Genomic DNA, 20,639 nt, shown 5'->3' with positions numbered 1-20,639 from the left:
TGCCCAGGGGAGGGAGGGGTGCGATGGTCCTGGGAGGCCAGTCAGGAGGTGCTGCAGGAGCACAGGTGGGCTATGGAGGGGGAGGGGAGTGGCCCCCAGGCCCCCCTGAGGCTGGCCCAGTCCCTGCCCCAGCCGTGACTGGCCATGGCCCGCTGTGGCCGTCCATCCCTGTGCCAGGCCCCCTCCTCCAAATGTGCTAAGAACAAATGCACCCTCATGCCCTTGGGGACACCCCACTGGCCACCCAGGCTGAAGCCCCTGCCCGCTCCTCAGCCTCCCTGGCGGTCCATGCGGCTTCTTGGCACCCCCGCCCCGCCCCTTCAGGGTGTCACCCACCTGGTCTGGTCCCTGCATGGCCCATGGCGGCAAGCGACCCCTGGCGACGGCTGGGGGTGTTGTTGCACCCACCCGAGGGCCAGTACTGGAGTGCTGCTCACCAGGCCGAGGGGCAGACTTGCAGAGCCTTGGAAGCAGGTCCTGGGACTGCAACCCCCAGGCTCAGACACTACTGGGGCCAGGTGACTGCGGCCGGATCTCGGCCTGGGTCCCTCCCTATGTGGGAGCCCCACTCTTCACTGATGGGAGAAAACGGCTTTTCTGGACGGCGTGATCTGGGCACAGCAGCAGCACCGACCCCTGGAAACAGGTTACAGCGTCAACCCTTGGCCCTGCCCGGCCCCTCAGGAGGCCCTGGCCCTCTGGCTGGTGCTGGGGTCCTAGGTGCCATGGCTGAACCCAGCGACCAGCATCTCTCAGCTCGGTGCCCAGGGTTCCCAGGATGCCCCAGGTGGGCCAAGCCTCTGCCTGACCAGAAGGGCTCCTGGAACTGCCTTGGGTTCCAGTGTGCCTGTCTTGAGTTTGAGATCCACAGGACAGGACTGCTGGGGACAGGGTTAGGGTCGGGGAGGAAGCCCTGCGGTGTGGAGACAGAACTTCCTCAGGGAAGCCTGTTTTGCTCTGAAGCCTCCACGCCCCCGAGGACGACAGGAGCTGAGCAGCTGCACCTGCAGGGGGCCTCCTTCCACACCCACACCCAGGTGAGCGCTCAATTAGCTGGGGCTGCAGGCTCGCCAGGTCGGCACCAGAATCAGAGCCACCGGCACGCATGCCTGGCTGTTCATGGTTTTTATTTTATATGAAAACTTCCCTGTCTCTACTAAAAATACAAAAAATTAGCCGGGCGTGGTGGCAGGTGCCTGTAGTTCCAGCTACTCGGGAGGCTGAAGCAGGAGAATGGCGTGAACCTGGGAGGCGGAGCTTACAGTGAGCCGAGTTCGCGCCACTGCACTCCAGCGTGGGTGACAGACTCTGTCTCAAAAGAAAAAAAAAACCCAAAAAACAAAAAAACGAGTCCATTTGGACTTTGATGTGTGTACCTGAGGCCAGGACCATGTAGCCAACCCGAGGTGGCCGGGGCAGACTGGGCAGGCCTGAGCCTCCTCCAGCCACTGGCTGTCCCTGCCCCTCAGCAGGGTGGCCTGAGCCTGGGGTAGGCAGGGACCAAGTGGCCAGCTCTGAGGGGAAGGGAGGGCACCTGCGGGTCGGCTCAGCCTCAGGCCAGAGCTGGGAAACCTTTGCTTCATCAAGACCAGAGCGGCTTCAGTGTTTAAATTGAAAGGAAACTTTTATTTCGTCATGTTTTCAAAGCAATCTAGTTTTAAAAAAAGTTGAAGACAAGACAGAAAAAAGAACATGACACCTAAGAGAATCAGACAGGACGGACGGACGGGAGCAGGGGGGTGGGGACAGCGGCTCCGGGGAGGTCAGATCTTCTCCATCTTGGAGATGAGGTCGTCGCAGATCCTGGTCAGCTCCTCGTTCTCTTTAGTCTGGAGGAGGAAGATGAGTTGCGGGGCTTCTCCCTGCTTGGAGGGAGCGGCAGGCCCAAGGGCCTTCTAGAAGGTGCTGCCAGACGGCCCCTTGAGCTGGGCTTCCCGCACCCACCTTCTGCTCCACTGTCTTCTCCAGCGACTGGATCCGCATCTGCTCCTTCCTCAGGCTGGCCTGGAGGGCCAACGCTTCCGCCTGGGCCTTGCTCCGGACCTGGGCGATCTCCTCGTTTGCCCTGGAGGGGTAGGGGCAGGGCAGAGGCTGAGCTGGGGCCCAGGTGCTCAGACTCTCCCTCCAGGGTGGGGCCTCGCCCAGCACTCACAGCTGCAGCTTCTCCTCCGCGTGGGCCTTCAGGGCTTGGTACCTCTGGCCTTCCTGGGTGATCCTCGCCAGGTAATCCTCCACGCACTTCTTCAGTGACTCTTCGTTCTAGGAAGGGGCAAGCATTAGCTGTGGGTACCGCGCCATCTGCTGGAGAGCACCCAGGCTTGGCGTCTGGGGACCTGCAGATCCTCGAGGCTGTCTGGGGCATCAGCCGTGAGCCAGTAGCTCCCGTTTTCCTTTTGGAAAAAGCCCCTTCACACAAGTTCCCAGCTCACCCTCTCTGGAGGGTCAGGACAGCCCTGGCTGTCCACCGAGATGCCGGGCCTGAACCTGGTGCCCTCACGGCTGGGCCCCCTCCTGCCACACCTGCAGCCTCTGCTGGCACCAAGTGCTGCTGGAAAGTGGGATGCACCTGGGACCACTGACAGCCCAGCCCGTCTCCCTCTGGAGCTGAGCCCTGTGCTTTGGGGACAGGCAGGGAAGGCCAGCAGGAGCCACATGGTTACCCAGACACGCCTGCTCCTCACAGCTCTGGGGGCATCTTCTGCTCAGTGACTGAGAAGCCCCAACTGAGGGGTTCCTGGGCCCCCGAGTGGCCTCTGCTTGGGAAGGCTCAGCCTACCTGCCCTCTTCCTGCAGTGCCCCCAGCGGCCTAACAGCCCAGCCATCCCCACTCCTCTGTCGCAGCCCTGTATCCCAGGAGCACCCTCAGCACTGCAGCCTCTCCCTGAGCCCCTACCCAGCATGCAGCCCCCGATGTCCTGCAGAGGTCACGCCTCCCTTAAGCCCACAGCCCTGTTTCTCTGCTGTGGAAAATTCCCAACAGCGTCTGTCCGGGAGGCGGCAGCCGGAAGTTCTCACGTGTGCACAGGTCAAGCCTCCCACCACAGCGGCGTCTCTCCCTCTGGCTCTGGGGGCTGCCGTCCACACACTGGTTCCCAACTCAGCCTCTTCTTCCCTCATCTGACCTGTACCCTTTGAATTGTTAACTTTGTTAACTGTGTACCTGTTAGAAATTTCCATTTGGTTCTTCTCCAGTTTCTGTTTTTTTTTTTTTTAGACGGAGACTCACTCTGTCACTCAGGCTGGAGTGAAGTGGCGTGATCTTGGCTCACTGCAACCTCCGCCTCCCGGATTCAAGCGATTCTCCTGCCTCAGCCTCACAAGTAGCTGGGAGTACAGGTGCATGCCACCATGCCCGGCTAATTTTTGTATTTTTAGTACAGAAAGGTTTTCACCATGTTGGCCAGAATGGTCTTGAACTCCTGACCTCATGATCCTCCCGCCTTGGCCTCCCAAAGTGCTGGGATTACAGGCATAAGCCAGCCTAGTTTTTCTGTATTTTTTGTTTTTTGAGAGAGTCTCGCTCTGTCGCCCAGGCTGGAGTGCAATGGTGCCATATCGGCTCACTGCAACCTGTCTCCCAGGTTCAAATGATTTTCTGTCTCAGTTTCCTGAGTAGCTGGGACTATAGGTGCACACCACCATGCCCAACTAATTTTTGTATTTTTTTTTTTTGAGATGGAGTCTCACTCTGTCGCCCAGGCTGGAGTGCAGTGGCACGATCTTGGCTCACTGCAACCTCTACTTCCTGGGTTCAAGTGATTCTCCTGCCTCAGCCTCCTGAGTAGCTGGGACTACAGGCAAATGCCACCCTGCCCAGCTAATTTTTGTATTTTTAGGAGACGGAGTTTCATCATGTAAGCCAGGCTGGTCTCGAACTCCTGACCTCAAGTGATCCACCCGTCTCGGTCTCCTGAAGGGGATTCTTTTCTAGTTTCAAGGTCTCTACTGAAGCAATACTCTTCTGAATACAGAAGGCAATTACTTTAAAGTCTGCACTGGGTCGTCCAAGATGGGATTAGATGTGCAAAGGAGCCTCCATGAGGAAGTGGGGAGGTGGCCAGTGGGAGCTGAGGCACAGGCCTGCCCCGGGGAGAGGCGAGGCCAAGGCAGCTGCTCACACCACAGCCCAACCTGAGGGAAGGTCAGCAAAGCCGCTGTGTCCTCAAGCCAGCAGCACCGTGTGAAGAGTCCTGCCTCTCCAAGCGTCTGTGCTGGGCCAGACTGCTGTACTCTGCTGCCGGTGGGCACTCTGCTGCCACAGGGCCCTTCCCATCTGCTCCCTGCAGACCTGAGGCACCACCTGCCGGTGCCAACTCCAACGTCTGGGGCTCCTGTGGGTCTATCAACAGTTTTTGTTTTTGTTTTTTAATTTTATAGATGGGGGTCTTGGTCTATTGCCCAGGCTGGGGGTGCAGTGATACAATCATGGCTCACTGCAGCTTCGACCTCCCGGGCTCAAACGATCCTCCCACCTCAGCCTCCCTAGTAGCTGGGACCACAGGTGTACATCACCATGCCTCACTCTAATAACGGGTCTGATTTTCACTCATGTTTCCTGTTCCTTTCACACTTGGTTATTCTGTGCCGGACACTAATTTAAAACTCTGCAGCAGCAATTTAAAGCATAAGATACCTTCTTCCCTAGAGTATTCAGGCTTGCTTCTGTTAGGCAGCTGGGTCCCAGCCACTGACACCCACCTGACTTCAGGACTCAGATGAGGTGTGGCTCAGCCAGGGCCGCTTTTCCAGTTTAGTCTGACTCCCAGGGGACCCATCTGGTGTCCCCAACCCCCTTGCACCAACAGTGACAGCCCCTCTTCCAGCTGCACCCGCAGGTCCAGCTCCTCTACAGGAGGCGTTGAGCACCTCCGCTCCAACATCGCTGCTGTGGGCAGAACCCTCTGGCGGCCTCGCAGGCACCTTCCAGGCCTGCTCTGGGCAGATGGATGGCTCAGACATCCCTCCTTCCAGCAAGCATGTGGGCCTTGCCCAGCACAGAAGGTGGGGGGGCTCAGAGTCCTGTGGCCAGGAGGACACCAGGGTGGCCTTGCACAGCCGTGACCACCTTTCAGTGGGCCTCCCACCTTGGATACTCCATGCCCTGGGTCCCCAACCCTTAGGACCCAAGCGCTCGGACAGCCCAGACACCTTTCCGAGGTGCCCCAGGCCCCGGTGCGCCAGCGCTGTCTCAAATCTCAGATGCTTGATCATAGCCGAGTCATCTGTCACACAACAGCGGACGGCTCAGATGGCCTCCCTGCTCACTCTGCCTCCCGCCGCCCTCAGCTGCCTTGCAAACCAGCTATGCTGTGACTCCTGCACCCTGTCTCGTTCACAGGTCATCCCATGCCCCCGTGGCAAGGGGAGGCTTGGCCAAGGACCAAGGTGCAAAGACAGCAGCTTGTAGCCCCGCTGGCTTGGACCACGAGTCCATCAGCCTCCGAGGTGAGGACACCAGGGTGGCGGAGACATACCTTGCGGTAGCCCTCGATCACCTCTTTCTGTTTCTCAAAACGCTTGAAGAGGTCGGAGAAGGACTTCTCCATGGAGTTCAGATCTGTGGTAAGTTGGTCTTTTTCTTTTAGAACTTTCTGGATTTCAGCTTTGGAAAGTTCCTTCTGCTTCTGAACTTCCTCTTGAGAAAAGAAAAGCAAACGTTCAGGATGAGGAGGCAACCGAAACGATGGGTGCCAGAGACAGCCCAAAGAATGAGGCGAGGGACTCGAGTGCCAGGAGGAGAGGCGGGCAGTGGGTGTGAGCCTCAGAGGGTGATGGGTCCCTCCACCCGGGATCTTCTAGGCCGGATGCAAAGCCCAGGAAACAGCTGTTTCCTCCACATCAGATCCGCAGGGAACTGGAGCCTGGGCCAGAGGTCCCTGAAGAGGTGGTGCCCAACACCCTAGAGCCTAGGGTGAGGCCTGGGAGCCAGTATGGAGAGCTCCAGGCTGTGCGTCGTGCTTCGTGGTGGTCCTGGAGGGACTGCAAGGGCCAAGCGGTCACCTGCCCCCGGCTGACACTCAGCCTAGGACAGATCCCCACAGTAGCACCTCCAGGAGCCCAAGCTTTTGGGAGGCCAGGTGAGGCCTGGTGTTCCCGTCCTGCCAGACACCTACAGAGGCTGCTGCTAGACATGGCCGCACGGTGAGGGCAGGGTGGAGTGGGGTAGGCCACAGCGGGACAGACTCTGCTCCCACCACAGCCCCACTGCTAGCTCAGCATCTGCACAACTGTGGGGCCTGAGAAGCCCTGGCTCCGTGGGAGAACTGTGGGGCCTGATAAGCGCTGGCTCCGTGGGAGAACTGTGGGGCCTGACAAGCGCTGGCTCCATGGGAGCCACCAGCCTCACTACCACCAGCTTCCCCGCAACTCGCCTCGGTGGTTCCACGGCTGGGCCCATGTTGAAGGGACTCGTGTGTTAGGAAAAGGGGCCTCAGGAGGGTGGGGTCCTAGGCAGGGTGCAGGGCAGGGCCAGGATGGGGCATAGGCAGCCCCTCGTGGAGGCATGTGGCCTCGGCGGCCCGGGCACTCACCCATGGCCTGGTACACAACCTCTTCGAACCTGTCCATGATTTTCCTGTGGGAGGAGAACAGACACACAGCCATTGCCTCGGGTGCCCAGCGGTCCCAGGCCAGGTGGGGGTGGGGATGGGGATAGGGACAGGGATGGCGAGGGGGATGGGGACGGGGACAGGGATGGCAAGGGGGATGGGGACGAGGAGGACTGGGGACGAGGAGGACTGGGGACGGGGAGGACAGGGGACGGGGCCTCCTTACCCCAGTTCCAGGTTCTTCCCGTGAAGCTCCTCACACCTGCTCCTCAGCTCCCGGTTCTCCTCCTGTGTCGCCTTTACCTGCTCAGGCCACACCCAAGTCAGCAGGCAGGTGGGCCAGACTGACCCTCCCAGGACTTCCCCACAGGATGGGGCCAGCCCACACCCGAGGTCCCTGGAGCGACGTCCCAGAGGCACAGTTCCATGTGGGGCTTCCAGTGGGACCCTGGGAACCCTGTTGAGGCCAAGGCCACCCGCTCCACGTGCACTTGACTGCCAGGGGGCAGGAGGCATGAGGCATGAGGCTGCTGGCTGTGCTCCTGGGTGGGACCAGCAGGCACCCAACAAGTGTGTGTCCCTGCAGCCACCCCTGCAGCCCAGTGGCAGATACTAGGGGTCCTAAGTGTTAAATATAGTGAACTCCAAGTTTGTCTTCAAAGAATCAGTAAGTCAGTATGTTCAGATCTCTTTTTTTTTTTTTTTTTTTGAGACAAGAGTCTCACTCTGTCGCCCAGGCTGGAGTGCAGTCACGTGATCTCTGCTTGCTGCAAGCTCCGCCTCCCGGGTTCAAGCCATTGTCTTGCCTCAGCCTCCCGAGTAGGTGGGACTACAGGTGCCCACCACCACGCCCGGCTAATTTTTGTATTTTTTAGTAGAGACAGGGTTTCACCGTGTTAGCCAGGATGGTCTTGATCTCTTGACCTCGTGATCCGCCCACCTCGGCCTCCCAAAGTACTGGGATTACAGGCGCGAGCCACTGCGCCTGGCCAGATCTCTTCTTTGATTCTCCATTTTAAATTCCTGGTTCTCTTCGCCCCTTGCTTCTAGTTTCAGTAAACAATTTTCCCGCCAGTCCTAATCAGTAGTTCACATCTGTTCCCTGGTCACCTGCTCTGTCCTGACTCATCCCGGTCACCTGCTCTGACCTAAGTCACCTTGAGTTACCTGTTCCTAACCGTCCTTCCCGTCAAACTACTCACCCCGCCACTCTGGCTCTTACCCCGCCCTCTTTAAAATAGCCAATTGGAATTGCCTTAGACTGTGTGGTCCAACCTTAGCCAACAGGGGAACAACAAAGCAGTAGGGCTACCTGTGTCAGGAATAAGAACCCCTTCCCCTCCCTTGTTCAGGTGTGCTCTCGCCGTTGCTCCATCTGCGAGGGGCACCCTTTCTGCAGAAAGTAAAAACTGCCTTGCTGAGAAAATTAATGTTCGAGCGCTATTTCTTTGTGGCACCAGAGAACAAGCATTGTGCATTTCTAACGTAAGTTACATGCAGGGGCCACCTGCCCCCGGAGCCCAGGCCTGCAGAGGAGGGGGCCGGCCACACTGTGGTCCCCAGGCCTGCTATTGGGTTACTCACACGGGCTCTGACACAGGGAAGGAGGTTGTTGGGGTACGGGGTCAGGGCCACATCACAGGCCTCTGCGGAGACGACACCTGGGGCCACTGTGAACAACACTGGTGTGGATGTTGGGGCTTGAACCCAGCCCTGCCAGCCGGCCTCCGGAACCACCCTGTCTGCACCTCCCTGGGGACCGTCTGGCGACGGTAGCTCACAGTGGTGCCTGCAGACACCCAGCCCCTTTGTGTGCCTACAGCTCTCTTAGGGACAATTTAGGCCCGGAGTTAGAACAGGCTGAAGCCTGGCATGTACAGTGAGGATGGAGGGAGACAAGGCAGGGGACCCTCAGATGTGGGGCGGGTGAAGATGGAGCTTCCTAAGCTGCCAGGAGATGCGTCTGGATTTGTGGGAGGGTGGGAGGAAAGGGGCAACGCTCGGGCTCACGGCGGCAAGAACCACACTCACTGCTGCAAGGCCACCAGAGTCCAACGCCGTGCCCAGGCCAGAGAGTCCTGGGGAGGCTGCTGGTGGGCAGCTGACTGCGGGGACACTGGGTGGAAGCCTGGACCCTCAGCGACCTGGGCAGCAGTGACAGGCCAGGGGCCGGCAGCTCTCTGCAATTCCACCCCAACCAGCAGGGGCAGGGATGGCAGGGATGGCAGGGACGGCGGGTCAGGCCGTTGGACCCCACCAGTGCCCACTGTTGGCCAAGCCCCAGAACAGCCTGCAGGTTCTGTGGAATAGCTACTACCTGCGTCCTTACCACTGCATCCAGGTCCTTCTGGCTGTACTGGAGCAGGTCCACTATAGGTCCGGTGGACAGGGGTGGGCCCCCAGGTGCGGGGACACCTGGGGATGGGCCTGGCACCTGCGGGAGATGGGGATGAACCAGGAGCCCATTTCGCCCTTTCCTCCTCTTACCTCTGAGCTGGTGTGAGGGAGGAAAGGCCCACGCAGGCCAAGAGCCTCAGACAGTGCACGAGGGACCCGAGACAGTGCGGCGAGGGAACAGTGCGGTGGCCCCATGTCCCCAACAGAGCCAAAGGCTCAGACCCCCAGGAATAGAAAATATAGGCCCTTAAAACAACTCGTTCCCTCAGACCACACACAAGACAGTTCAAGAGGGACTCAAGGACTTACAGGAATGTCCAGTGCTCCCAAGAAATCAAACTCCACAAGCTTGGCTTCCCGCGGACGTCCTGAGGGAGTCTCATTTGCACCGTGCATGCTGCCACCAAGCAGAGGCAGCCTCAGTCACTCAGGCCCTCCCAGTGTTGGGTAGGACACAGAGGACCATGTGGACAAGCTAACCGGGCTCTTTGCTTTTTAGTTTAAAACCACTCAAGTCAGGGTAGTGGTAGAAAATGCAGACCCGCATCCAGCATGCCCGGCCTCTCTGCTGCCCCGTGCCCCCCTCCCTCACCTGCCCGTCCCACGTGGCTGCTTGTCCTTCCGGGAGAGCACGGTGACGCTTCATTACCCACTGCAGGCTGAGCGGAGCCAGTGCTGCCTCATCAGGGGGCTGTTCACAGCTCAGAGCCTTTTTTTTTTTTCTTTCTTTTTCCGAGACAGGGTCTCACTCTGTCACCCAGATTGGAGTGCAGTGGCATGATCTCGGCTCACTGCACCTCTGCCTCCCAGGCTCAAGTGATTCTCCTGCTTCAGCAACCCAAGTAGCTGGGATTACAGGCTCCCGCCACCTCACCTGGCTAATTTTTGTTATTTTTAGTAGAGATGGGGTTTCACCATGTTGGCCAGGCTGGTCTCAAACTCCTGACCTCAGGCGATCCACCTGCCTCAGCCTCCCAAAGGGCTGGGATTCCAGGTGTGAGCCACTGCGCCTGGCCATGTGTTAGGATTTGAAGGCCACACAGCCTCTGTCACACTACTCAGTTCTGCCCTTGTAGTGTGAAAGTTGCCACAATTTGCAATGAAACGGGCATGGCTCTGTGATGATAAAACTTTACACAAACAGGCAGTGGCCAAGTCTGGCCCACAGGTGATAGTTTGCTGACCTCTGTTTTTTGGGTTTTTTTTTTTTTTTTTTTTTGAGATGGAGTCTCACTCTGTCGCCCAGGCTGGAGTGCAGTGGCGCAATCTCAGCTCACTGCAACCTCTGCCTCCTGGGTTCAAGCAATTCTCCTGCCTCAGCTTCCCAAGTAGCTGAGACTACAGGTGCATGCCGCCACACCCGGCTAATTTTTGTATTTTCATAGAGATGGGGTTTCAACATGTTGCCCAGGCTGGTGGCAAACTCCTGAGCTGAGGCTATCCATCCACCTTGGCCTCCCAAAGTGCTGGGATTACAGGCGTGAGCCACCACGCCTGGCCTGCCGACCTGTTTTAGAGGAAGTACTCTTACAAGATTTAAGTTTAGATCTTTAATCCACCTAGAATGGTGGCTGTAACCAGCAAGGCAGCAGCCCTGTGGCTGGAGGGTAGGCTGCTGTTGCTCCTGCCAGACACACAAGGCTGCTCTGGGCTTGCTGCCATGCCCACCCCTAGCACAACTCCTTTCCTGTTCTGATCATCTCCCCCCGGTCTAGAAGCCTCTGTGCAGACAGCACACCTAGGAACAGCCTCCAGTCTTCCCACACTCAAGGCTTCACGCGTGAGGGAGGGCTGGCGCACATACCTGCTGGTCTCGGTGGCCACGGGCACTGGTCTACGAGGACTGTCCCTCAGGAGGGGGTCGAACTTGAGGTATAAGGACTGCTTCCTCAAGGCTGACTCCTTAAACTGGGGACAAGAGGGCAAGTAATCAGGTCTGACTGCCATCCCCTAACACATAGGGGAGCTAAGGGCCAGGGAGTTCACCCGCACACTCCCACCCCCATCACCCGCACACTCCCACCCCCGTCACCCGCACACTCCCACCCCCCGTCACCCGCACACTCCCACCCCCCGTCACCCGCACACTCCCACCCCCGGTCACCCGCACACTCCCACCCCCGGTCACCCGCACACTCCCACCCCCCGTCACCCGCACACTCCCACCCCCCGTCACCCGCACACTCCCACCCCCCGTCACCCGCACACTCCCACCCCCCGTCACCCGCACACTCCCACCCCCCGTCACCCGCACACTCCCACCCCCCGTCACCCGCACACTCCCACCCCCCCGTCACCCGCACACTCCCACCCCCGGTCACCCGCACACTCCCACCCCCCGTCACCCGCACACTCCCACCCCCCGTCACCCGCACACTCCCACCCCCGGTCACCCGCACACTCCCACCTCTGGTCACCCACAACCCTGCCCGAGACACCCCCATTCCCAGCAGCACAGCGTGTCAGAGTTTCATCCTGGGCTAAGCGCCAGGTAGAGAGCCCTAGAGCCCTGCCACAGGACGCCACTTAGAGGAGGTACTGCAGAAGGGGCCCTAGATTCACAGCCTGCCACAATGCCTGGGCCTGTGCGCAGCTGGGGGGACGTGGACACCAAGGGACGCTCCGGGGGCAAGACCTGCCGTGGCTGCTCTCGGACACCCTGCGGGTGAGGCTTTGCAGAATTGCCTGGTACCTACCGAGGAAGTTCCAAACTGCTCCAGGTAATCCACCTCCGCGCCTGTGCCTAGAACTGAGAGGAGTGAATCATGCTGCCGCCATCGCCCCTCACCAGGGCCCTAAGGGCGGCGGGCTGGTGTCTCCCTCGGCACTCAGTGAGGCAGGATCATTCCAGCCAGCAGTATTTCCTCCCTTGGAGGTGTTGATGTTCGGGGCCTGACTGCTCTCTGTGGCAGGCGCCTCCTGGGCACCGCAGGGTGCTGAGCGGCATCCCCAGCCTCTACCCACTCCCTGCCAGCAGCACCCCCAGGTGTGACAACCACAAACATCTGGGGGAAGGCGGGGGCAAAACTGCTCTGGTTGAGAACTATTAGTCTTTAAAATTACCCTAGACAAGTCTTTTAATTTTTGATAATATAACTTTTGATTAAAACTAAGGGTGGAGGCTGACGCAAGTGGATCACTTGAGCCCAAGAGTTCAACAGGGCAAAACCTTGTCTGTACAAAAAATACAAAAATTAGCTAGGCACGGTGGTGCACTCCTATTACAGGGAGGCTGAGGCTGGAGAACTCCTTGAGCCTGGGAGGTGGAGGCTGCACTGAGCTGAGATTATGCCACTGCACTCCAACCTGGGCAGCGGAGGGAAAACTGTTTCAAAAAAAAAGAAAAAAGGTGCCTCATACCACATACAAAGATTAACTCAGAATGGATCAACACCCTAACTGTGAGAGTTAAAACTATCATACTTTTTTGTTTTGGTAGAGGAGGAGTCTTGCTACGTTGCCAGGGCTGGTCTTGAACTCCTGACTTCAAGTGATCCTCCGGTCTCGGCCTCTAAAACTATAAAACTCTTAAACTGTGGCTGGGCGCAGTAGCTCACATCTATAACCCCAGCACTTTGGGAGGCCAAGGCAGGTGGATCACCTGAGGTCAGGAGTTTGAGGCCAGCCTGGCCAACATGGGGAAACCCTGTCTCTACGAAAAATACAAAAATTAGTTGGGCACGGTGGCATAAGCCTGTAATCCCAGCTACTTGGGAGGCTGAGGCAGGAGAATCGCTTGAACCCAGGAGGCGGAGGTTGCAACAAGCTGAGATCTTGCTACCTGCACTCCAGCCTGGGTGACAGAGCAAGACTCCGTCTCGGAAAAAAAACAAACCAAACTGGTACTTTAAGACAGGGTCTTGATCTGGCTGAGATCCAGGCTGAGGCATCTCTAGTTTTGTCCCTCTCTTCATGCCTAGTAGTATTTGCTCATTCTCTCCTTTTCTCAATTAAGCTAAAAAACGGTTGCCAATTATTTAGTCTAGCAAAAACTTGTAGGTCCTTCTCTGCTATGGCCTTGTCAGTTTTCTTTTTCTTTCTTTTTTTTTTTTTTTTGAGACAGAGTCTCGCTCTGCTGCTCAGGTGGAGTGCGGTGGCGCCATCCCGGCTCACTGCAACCTCCGCCTCCTGGGTTCAAGCGATTCTCCCGCCTCAGCCTCCCAAGTAGCTAGGATTACAGGCATGTGCCAACACACCCAGCTAATTTTTGTATTTTTAGTAGAGATGAGGTTTCACCATGTTGGCCAGGCTGATCTCAAACTCTTGATCTCAGGTGATTCGCCCTCCTCAGCCTCCCAAAGTGCTAGGATTACGGGCGTGAGCCACCACACCTAGCCTTGTTGTCAGTTTCCATTTCTGCCTTTTTTTTCTTTCCTTCAGATAGGGTCTCGCTGTCGCCCAGACTGGAGTGCAGTAGTGCAATCATGGCTCACTGCAGCCTTGACCTCCTGGCTCAAGCGAGCCTCCTACCTCAGCTTCCCGAGCAGCTGGGACTATAGGTGTACGCACCACGCCCAGATAATAAAAAAAAAGGTTTTTTTGGTAGAGATGAGGTCTTGCCATGTTGCCCAGGTTAGTCTCAAACTACAGGGCTCAAACAATCCTGCCTTGGCCTCGCAAAATGCTGAGATTAGAAGTGTGGGCCCCTGTGCCTGGCCAAAAGCCAACACTTTGAAACATCATCTGATAAGGGACTTAACTTTTTATTTTTTCCTTTCCTTCACTTCTTGAATAAAAGGGATTTACCTCTTAAAACTCAGTAATAAAAACATAAGTGGCTCAATGGACAAGAGATCTCGACAGACACTTTCCCAAAGAAGATATCCAACGAGCACACAAAAAGACGCTCGTTCATGAGCCACCTGGGAACTGCAAATGAAAACCGCAACCAGATCCGCTTCCCACCCACTGGAAGTCTAGGATCAACAAGACAGACAAGCAGCGCTGGCGAGGATGTGGAGAAACTGGAGCTCTCTTATAACTGCCAGTGGGAATGTGAAACACTGCAGCCACTCTGGAAGGCCACCTGGTAGCTAAAAGGTGAGCAGAGTTACTGTGACCAGCAACTCCACTCCTAGCTATGTATCCAGGAGAAATGGAAGAATACATCCACATAGAACTTACACCTGAACATTCGAGGCAGCACTACTCCTGACAGCTAAAAAGCAGAAACCAGCAAATCCATGAATGAATGGATAAGATGACATGAAGCCAAGCCGCCACGGCAAGGACAGGAGCACCCACACCTGCTCCAGCACGGCCAGGACTCGGAAACACACCTCCCCGAGGGAGACGCCGGACACAGAAGGCCGCGCTGTGTGATTCCAGGGATCCTGCGTGAGGGTGACAGGCCCATCCCAGCTGAGCTGATATCCCCACATGGTGGTGGCCCACAACTATCCTGTCAGCGACAAACCCTACATGCCACTAGTGTCTGCTGCGTGCCTGGGTTTTCAGTTCTCTAAATTGAGATCTTACCCACCTGGCTGTGTGTCCTTTAAAACAACTCAGCCATCAGTTCCTACCAAATGCACTTTAATTTAAGGACTGTTCCACCTTCCAGTCTTACAGACAAACCGTATTTAACTGCAGCCTCCAATCTTACGGACAAACTGTATTTAACTGCAGCCTCCAATCTTACGGACAAACCGTATTTAACTGCAGCCTCCAATCTTACGGACAAACCGTATTTATTTAACTGCAGCCTCCAATCTTACGGAAAAACCGTATTTATTTAACTGCAGCCTCCAATCTTATGGACAAACCGTATTTATTTAACTGCAGCCTCCAATCTTACGGACAAACCATATTTATTTAACTGCAGCCTCCAATCTTACGGACAAACCGTATTCAACTGCAGCCTCCAATCTTACGGACAAACCGTATTTAACTGCAGCCTCCAATCTTACGGACAAACCATATTTAACTGCAGCCTCCAATCTTACGGACAAACTGTATTTAACTGCAGCCTCCAATCTTACGGACAAACTGTATTTAACTGCAGTCTGGTGTCTAAGGTTCAGGCTTCACATTTCATTATCAAGGGGTTCTGGGCCGGGCGCGGGGGCTCACGCCTGCAATCCCAGCACTTTGGGAGGCCGAGGCAGGTGGATCACTTGAGGTCAGGAGTTTGAGACCAGCCTGGCCAACATGGTGAAACCCTGTCGCCACTAAAAGTACAAAAATTAGCTGGACGTGGTGGTACATGCTTGTAATCCCAGCTACTCGGGAGGCTGAGCAGGAGAATCTCTTGAACCTGGGAAGTGGAGGTTGCATTGAACCCAGATTGTGCCACTGCATTCCAGGCTGGGTGACAGAGCGAGACTATCTCAGAAAGAAAAAAGGTCGTTTCAAGCAGTATTTCTGATGATCGAGTATCCAGTTGTTGACTCTACACTTGTATCTCATTCGCGCACTGCATTGTTCACCTCTCCTGCTCATTTTCCTGAGTCTACAGTTTCCATTTCTAGAAGTCTTTTATGTTAAAGGTATGAGCCCTGCTCTCCTAACACTGCCTAAGTTTTGACAAACCACAAGTTTGTGCATGAGTCATTCAAAATCAAGGGACCCAACTGCCTGCGGAATGACCACCTGCCGATGACGCAGGTGTCTCGAGCTGCCCAAGTGCTCACGGGATCCCCTCCGGGCAGACTGTGTGTGACGTCTGTGCCAGGCAACGTACCCTCAGCGGGGTCTCTGAAGCTCTCCTCTTTCAGCTCCAAGGCAGGCTGCCCCTGCTGATGGGTGGGCACTGGCTCACTGCCTGGACAGCTTGTGGGAAGCGAGGTGCTGGCAGAGTTCAAGGCTCTCTCCTGGAGGAAAGGGCAGAGTCACCCTGTGCAGTGCAGTCAAGGTACTTGGGTGTGCCTTTGCCTCCCCACAACCTTGTTGAAGTAGACTTGAGGGAGAGGGAGCGGGACATCCCACCCCGTCACCCAAGGCTGCTGGGGGCTTCCACTGCCTGCTACTCTTCTACACGACCAGGCCAGGAGCACAGGTACCCACACAAGCATCCCTTACCTTGCTCTCTGCTGTTGGGGTCTTGGTTGCCAACTGCACCACAGGCGTGTCCTCCGCTGAGGCTGAATGCAGCTGCCTGGGGAGACAGAGTCAGCAGAGGCCCATGCCCCCCACCCCATAACCCCGGCGTCCCCTGCTCCAGCACTGAGCTGCCATCGCCTTTCCCTGCACTGCTGTGCCGGCCACGTGAACATTCAGCTAGAGCGTGCCAGGCATGGGGCTGCCCCAAGCGATCTGGCCACAAAACTGCCTCACCAACCTCACCCAGCAGGAAAACACACGCCTTGCCTGCCAGCTCTGGGAGAAGCAGGCTGGGAGCTCTAAAGTCAGCACGATGCAGCCAAAGGGAATCACAAGGATGAGTACATCCCTTTTACTGTGAAACTGACAAAAGGCTTCAGATGTGGAGGCTGGGGCAGGTGTGGGCAGCAAGCCACCCAGGTGCCAAGGCAAGACACCGAGGGTACAAGCTGTTCCAGTATCATAAATATACAGAATAAGAATAGTTATACTAGAAATAGATTATAGATATGATTATATATGAATATCGTTAATCATTAGTTTGTAGCTTTACTCTTTATTCTAATATTATAATAATCTTTGTTCTACAATTATAACCTAGGAAAGGCTGGGTGCGGTGGCTCATGCATGTAATCCCAGCACTTTGGGAGGCCGAGGCGGTCGGATCACGAGGTCATATCTAGACCATCCTGGCTAACACGGTGAAACCCCGTCTCTACTAAAAAATACAAAAAAATTAGCCGGGCATGGTGGCGGGTGCCTGCAATCCCAGCTACTCGGGAGGCTGAGGCAGGAGAATGGTGTGAACCCGGGAGGCAGAACTTGCAGTGAGGCGAGATCACGCCACTGCGCTCCAGCCTGGGTGACAGAGCGAGACTCTGTCTCAAAAAACAAACAAACGAACAAACAAATAACCCTAGGAAAAACCAGGCCATATAGAGATAGGAGGTGAAGGCACACGGTGAGAAAGTGACCGGAAGAGGTGTGTGAGCCCTCTGTCACGCCCGGACAGGGCCACTAGAGGGCTCCCTGGTCTAGCGGTAGCACCAGCGCTTGGGAAGGCACCCGTTACCTAGCTTGGTCTAGCGGTAGCACCAGTGCCTGGGAAGGCACCCGTTAATTAGACTGGGAAAGGGAGTCTCCCTTTCCCTGGGGGAGCTAGAGAAGACTCTGCTCCACCATCTCTTGTGGAATCAGTCAGGCCCGCCCGCAGCCATCCAGAGGCCTGTGTCCCTGTGATGCTGTGCTTCAGCAGTCACACTCCTGGTCCCCTTTCATGTTCCGCTCTGTACACCTGGCTCTGTCTTCTAGATAGCAGTAGCAGAATTAGTGAAAGTGCTAAAGTCTTTGAAATACATAGAAAAAATAATGGCGTCAGCTGTCCTCTCTCTCCGCCTCGGCTGCCAAACAGGGAAGGGCCCAGTGGACACGTGACTTGCGTGACCCTACCTATCATTGGAGATGGCTCACACTCCTTAACCTGTCCCCTTGCCTTGTATCCAATAAATAACAGTGCAGCCAGGCATTCAGGGCCATTACCGATCTCCGTGCCTTGGTGGTAGTGGTCCCCCGGGCCCAGCTGTCTTTTCTTCTATCTTTTTCTTGTGTCTTTATTTGTACAATCTCTTGTCTATGCACACGGGGAGAAAAAACCCACAGACCCAGTAGGGCTGGACCCTACAGGCAGGACAATCTCCCACTGAGCAACTCTAGGGGATGTAGCCTAAGACCATTCAGCCAGGAGGCAGCAGACCCACGGCCAAGACCCCAGCAAGCAGCGGACGCCACCCAGGCAGTAACAGGCTTTGCCTGGCTTTTGGAGTTACACACCCAAGTCAAGTTCACCTGAGGAGGAACATGACTGGGGGACAGGGTCCTGCCCAGGGTTGGTTGCATTTGGCTTCTGGCCTGAGCCCGCCCTTATTGGATCCCTCCTTGGGCCAGGAGCACTAAAGAGATGCGTGGCAGCCAAGGCAAGGCCAAGCACCCTCAGCTGGGAGCCACCTGAGCCCTGTTTTTACCCAGAGGCCCCTCCTCAGGCGGAAACTACCCGGCCTCAAAGGAGTATCTGATGACACTTCTGGCCTCGGGTCCTGGACCACATACACTGCAGGGCAGCTGCCCCACGCCACGCTCCCCACCCCATCCTCACACTTACTGACTCAGACAGGGACCTGGCTCCTCCGTGGCAGGCCCAGCACTCAGCTGTTCAGCCGCTGGCTGGCCCAGCCTGGTCTCAGGGCTTTCTGGGGGATGGACCTCTCTGCAACCAGACTTGGTGTCACCTCCAAATGGGCTGAAGTTTGGGTCATCCATTTTGTCCCAGTCGAGGTGGTAAGAGCCCTGAGAAGCCGGCATGGGGGGGTCCTCTCCCGCTCCGCTCCTACCGTCGTCCTCCTCCACCTCCTGCGGGGCCTTTTGCTGCCTCGCTGCTGCTTTCCTCAAGGGAGGCTTGAGGCCGGACCTCTCTCCTAGTCTCCTTGGTGGGGGTGCCCTTTTGCTGGTGGCGCCATCAGATAAATCAAATTCTAGTTTTACGGGTCTGCTCCTCCAGGAGCTGGCCATTTGGCCCGCGGCCACTTCTTCCTGAGGACTCAGGGTCATGGCCCTGCCAGCCACCAGGTGGTTGGTTGGGGCTGTGCTCTCAGGAGCAGAGGTGTGTGCACAGGTAAGGGTCTGAGTGCCATCTGCTGGCACGGAGGTGCCCACACCCGCAGGGCAGGCCAGGGCTTCGCCAGGCAGACCCTGCAGGGGTGCTCCTCCGCAGGCTTCCTTAGGGATTGCACCAGGAGGCGAAGTGGCCACTGCTGTGGGAGCACAGACCCCACCGTGCCGGCATTCTTCCTCGGCTCCGTGTGGAGTCTCCGCTTTGTGCTGGGACTCTGTCCTGCAAGGGTCTTCTAGGGTCTCAGAGGTGGGTGTCACTCTTCTGTCTAAGGAATAGGAACTAAGGTTTTCCTCCACGGCTTGCTCAGGGCTGCCAGACACTTTTCCTGGAGACACCATTTGGTTCTCAGAACTTCCTGGGCTCTGGGAAGAGCTTGAGCAGTCCAGGTCAGCCAGGGCACCCGGGCCAGACTTGCTGGAGCTGCCACTCCCAAAGGCTGGGCTTGCATCCCCCAGGAGGTCGGTGTCAGCCTCCACTGGTTTCTGTAGAATTCCATGAGTAGTTTCGGCCTCCACTTCCTTGATGAGCTGTTGGCTTTTAAAACAGACTTAGTCAACGTGAAGCAGTGAGTACCTGGTGAGGTTAGGGGCCTCAGCATTCATTCTTAACATAGGTTTAACTCTCTCACACCAGAAGCAGGGCTGAGTCACCCTTGGCACGGCTTCCCGTTCTCCACCCCCCACCTCACTTCCGCAATGTGGTTCCTTCCTGTCCTCCCAGGGACCAGCTCCCGGTGGAACGGCTGGACACAACCACGTGACTTCCTCGCTGACCCCGCCCTCACGCTTCTTGGGGTTCCAAGTTACAGGGGTGCCTCTGGGCTGCTTGCCTATTTAATTGTGCTCATCACGTGCTTTGCCAGGTGCTGGACCCAGACTCCTCCAGCAGCCTCTGCCACCCAAACAGCACTCGTCATCATGCACAAGGTCTGCCCCCAGGCCCACAGCACGGACACAGCACAGGCTGCTGCCTGGGGGGTCAGACGTGGGACACCACACCCAAATGCCTCAAGCTGATGCCAGAGAAAGAAGCTTGGAGGCATCTCTCCCACCTGGTAGACTGGGCTCCTCAATTTCCCACCACTTCCTTTATTTTTATGTTTTATTTTTGAGATGGATTTTTGCTCTGTTGCCAAGGCTGGAGTGTAATGGCATGATCTCGGCTCACTGCAACCTCCGCCTCTGGGGTTCAAGCGATTCTCCTGCCTCAGCCTCCCAAGTAGCTGGGATTACAGGTGCCCGCCACCATGTCTGGCTAATTTTGTTTTGTATTTTTAGTAGAGACAGGTTTTCACCATGTTGGTCAGCCTGGTCTCAAACTCCTGACCTTAGGTGATCCACCCGCCTCGGCCTCCCAGTGCTAGGATTACAGGCAGGAGCCACCGCACCCGGTATCCACCACTTCCTGTAAAAAATCCATTCGAGCACCTGCCCACCAGCATACAGTGACCCCACCCTACTCCCCAATAGACAAGGCTGGCTGCCACCCTCTCAGCTGTCCCCTGCCTATGCTCCAGGGCCTGGCCCCAGTCCTCTGTGTGGCCTCCAGCCTGCTGTGGGCCTGTAAGTCATATAATCATTATTTCTGCCTGTGTTTCTCCTAATCACCGAAGGGTGTGCACCACTTAATGACCCTGAATTCTAACATTAAGGGACCTGACAGCATTCCGATAACACTTTAATCTGCATGAAAACATCAGCTACAAGCAAAACAAGAAAGCTCAGTCAACATTGTCCTCTGGCTTAAACCTCACCCGAGGACATGCCCACAGATCAGTGCTGGGGACTTGCAGGCCCCAGGACGGCCAGCAGGGGGCGTGGTAAACAAAGGTTTTCTGCACAAATCTGCTTTCCCCTTCAAGCAGTGCTGTGGCCAGGGACAGTCAAAGCCTTCACTGAAGGGCAAGGCTGAGGTGCAGGATGCCACCTTCAGGCACAGAAGGGCCTGAGTGGCCTCTGCGACGCCTCCCTGGGATGTGGCCATGC

At 56.5% G+C, this 20,639-nt stretch overlaps 1 protein-coding gene across 7 annotated transcripts in view; it reads right to left on the bottom strand.

The window, feature by feature from the left end:
• Positions 1–1,605: 1,605 nt before the first annotated feature.
• Positions 1,606–20,639, bottom strand: part of TACC3 (transforming acidic coiled-coil containing protein 3) — a 32,837-nt gene continuing 13,803 nt past the window's right edge. For 3 of the 7 annotated variants that reach the window (XM_055384328.2, XM_055384330.2, XM_055384329.2), the window contains exons 4-16: positions 18,145–19,188; positions 15,966–16,041; positions 15,628–15,757; positions 11,642–11,694; positions 10,750–10,853; positions 9,255–9,342; positions 8,878–8,982; positions 6,775–6,851; positions 6,531–6,574; positions 5,475–5,635; positions 2,153–2,259; positions 1,945–2,065; positions 1,606–1,829 (exon numbers count right to left, since the gene is read on the bottom strand). In XM_055384328.2, coding sequence (XP_055240303.2) covers positions 1,764–1,829; positions 1,945–2,065; positions 2,153–2,259; positions 5,475–5,635; positions 6,531–6,574; positions 6,775–6,851; positions 8,878–8,982; positions 9,255–9,342; positions 10,750–10,853; positions 11,642–11,694; positions 15,628–15,757; positions 15,966–16,041; positions 18,145–19,188 — 2,176 coding nt within the window. In that variant the 3' untranslated portion in view covers positions 1,606–1,763. Of the gene's footprint in view, positions 2,066–2,152; positions 2,260–5,474; positions 5,636–6,530; positions 6,575–6,774; positions 6,852–8,865; positions 8,983–9,254; positions 9,343–10,749; positions 10,854–11,641; positions 11,695–15,627; positions 15,758–15,965; positions 16,042–18,144; positions 19,189–20,639 lie in introns of all 7 variants that reach the window. The other 4 variants (XM_055384326.2, XM_055384325.2, XM_055384327.2 and 1 more) reach the window with 2 other exon arrangements.

This window comes from Gorilla gorilla, chromosome 3 (assembly GCF_029281585.2).
Source record: "Gorilla gorilla gorilla isolate KB3781 chromosome 3, NHGRI_mGorGor1-v2.1_pri, whole genome shotgun sequence".
Taxonomy (NCBI): Eukaryota; Metazoa; Chordata; class Mammalia; order Primates; family Hominidae; genus Gorilla; species Gorilla gorilla.
Note: the sequence above shows the minus strand (reverse complement) of the source record. Positions and strands in the feature narration are given on the sequence as shown.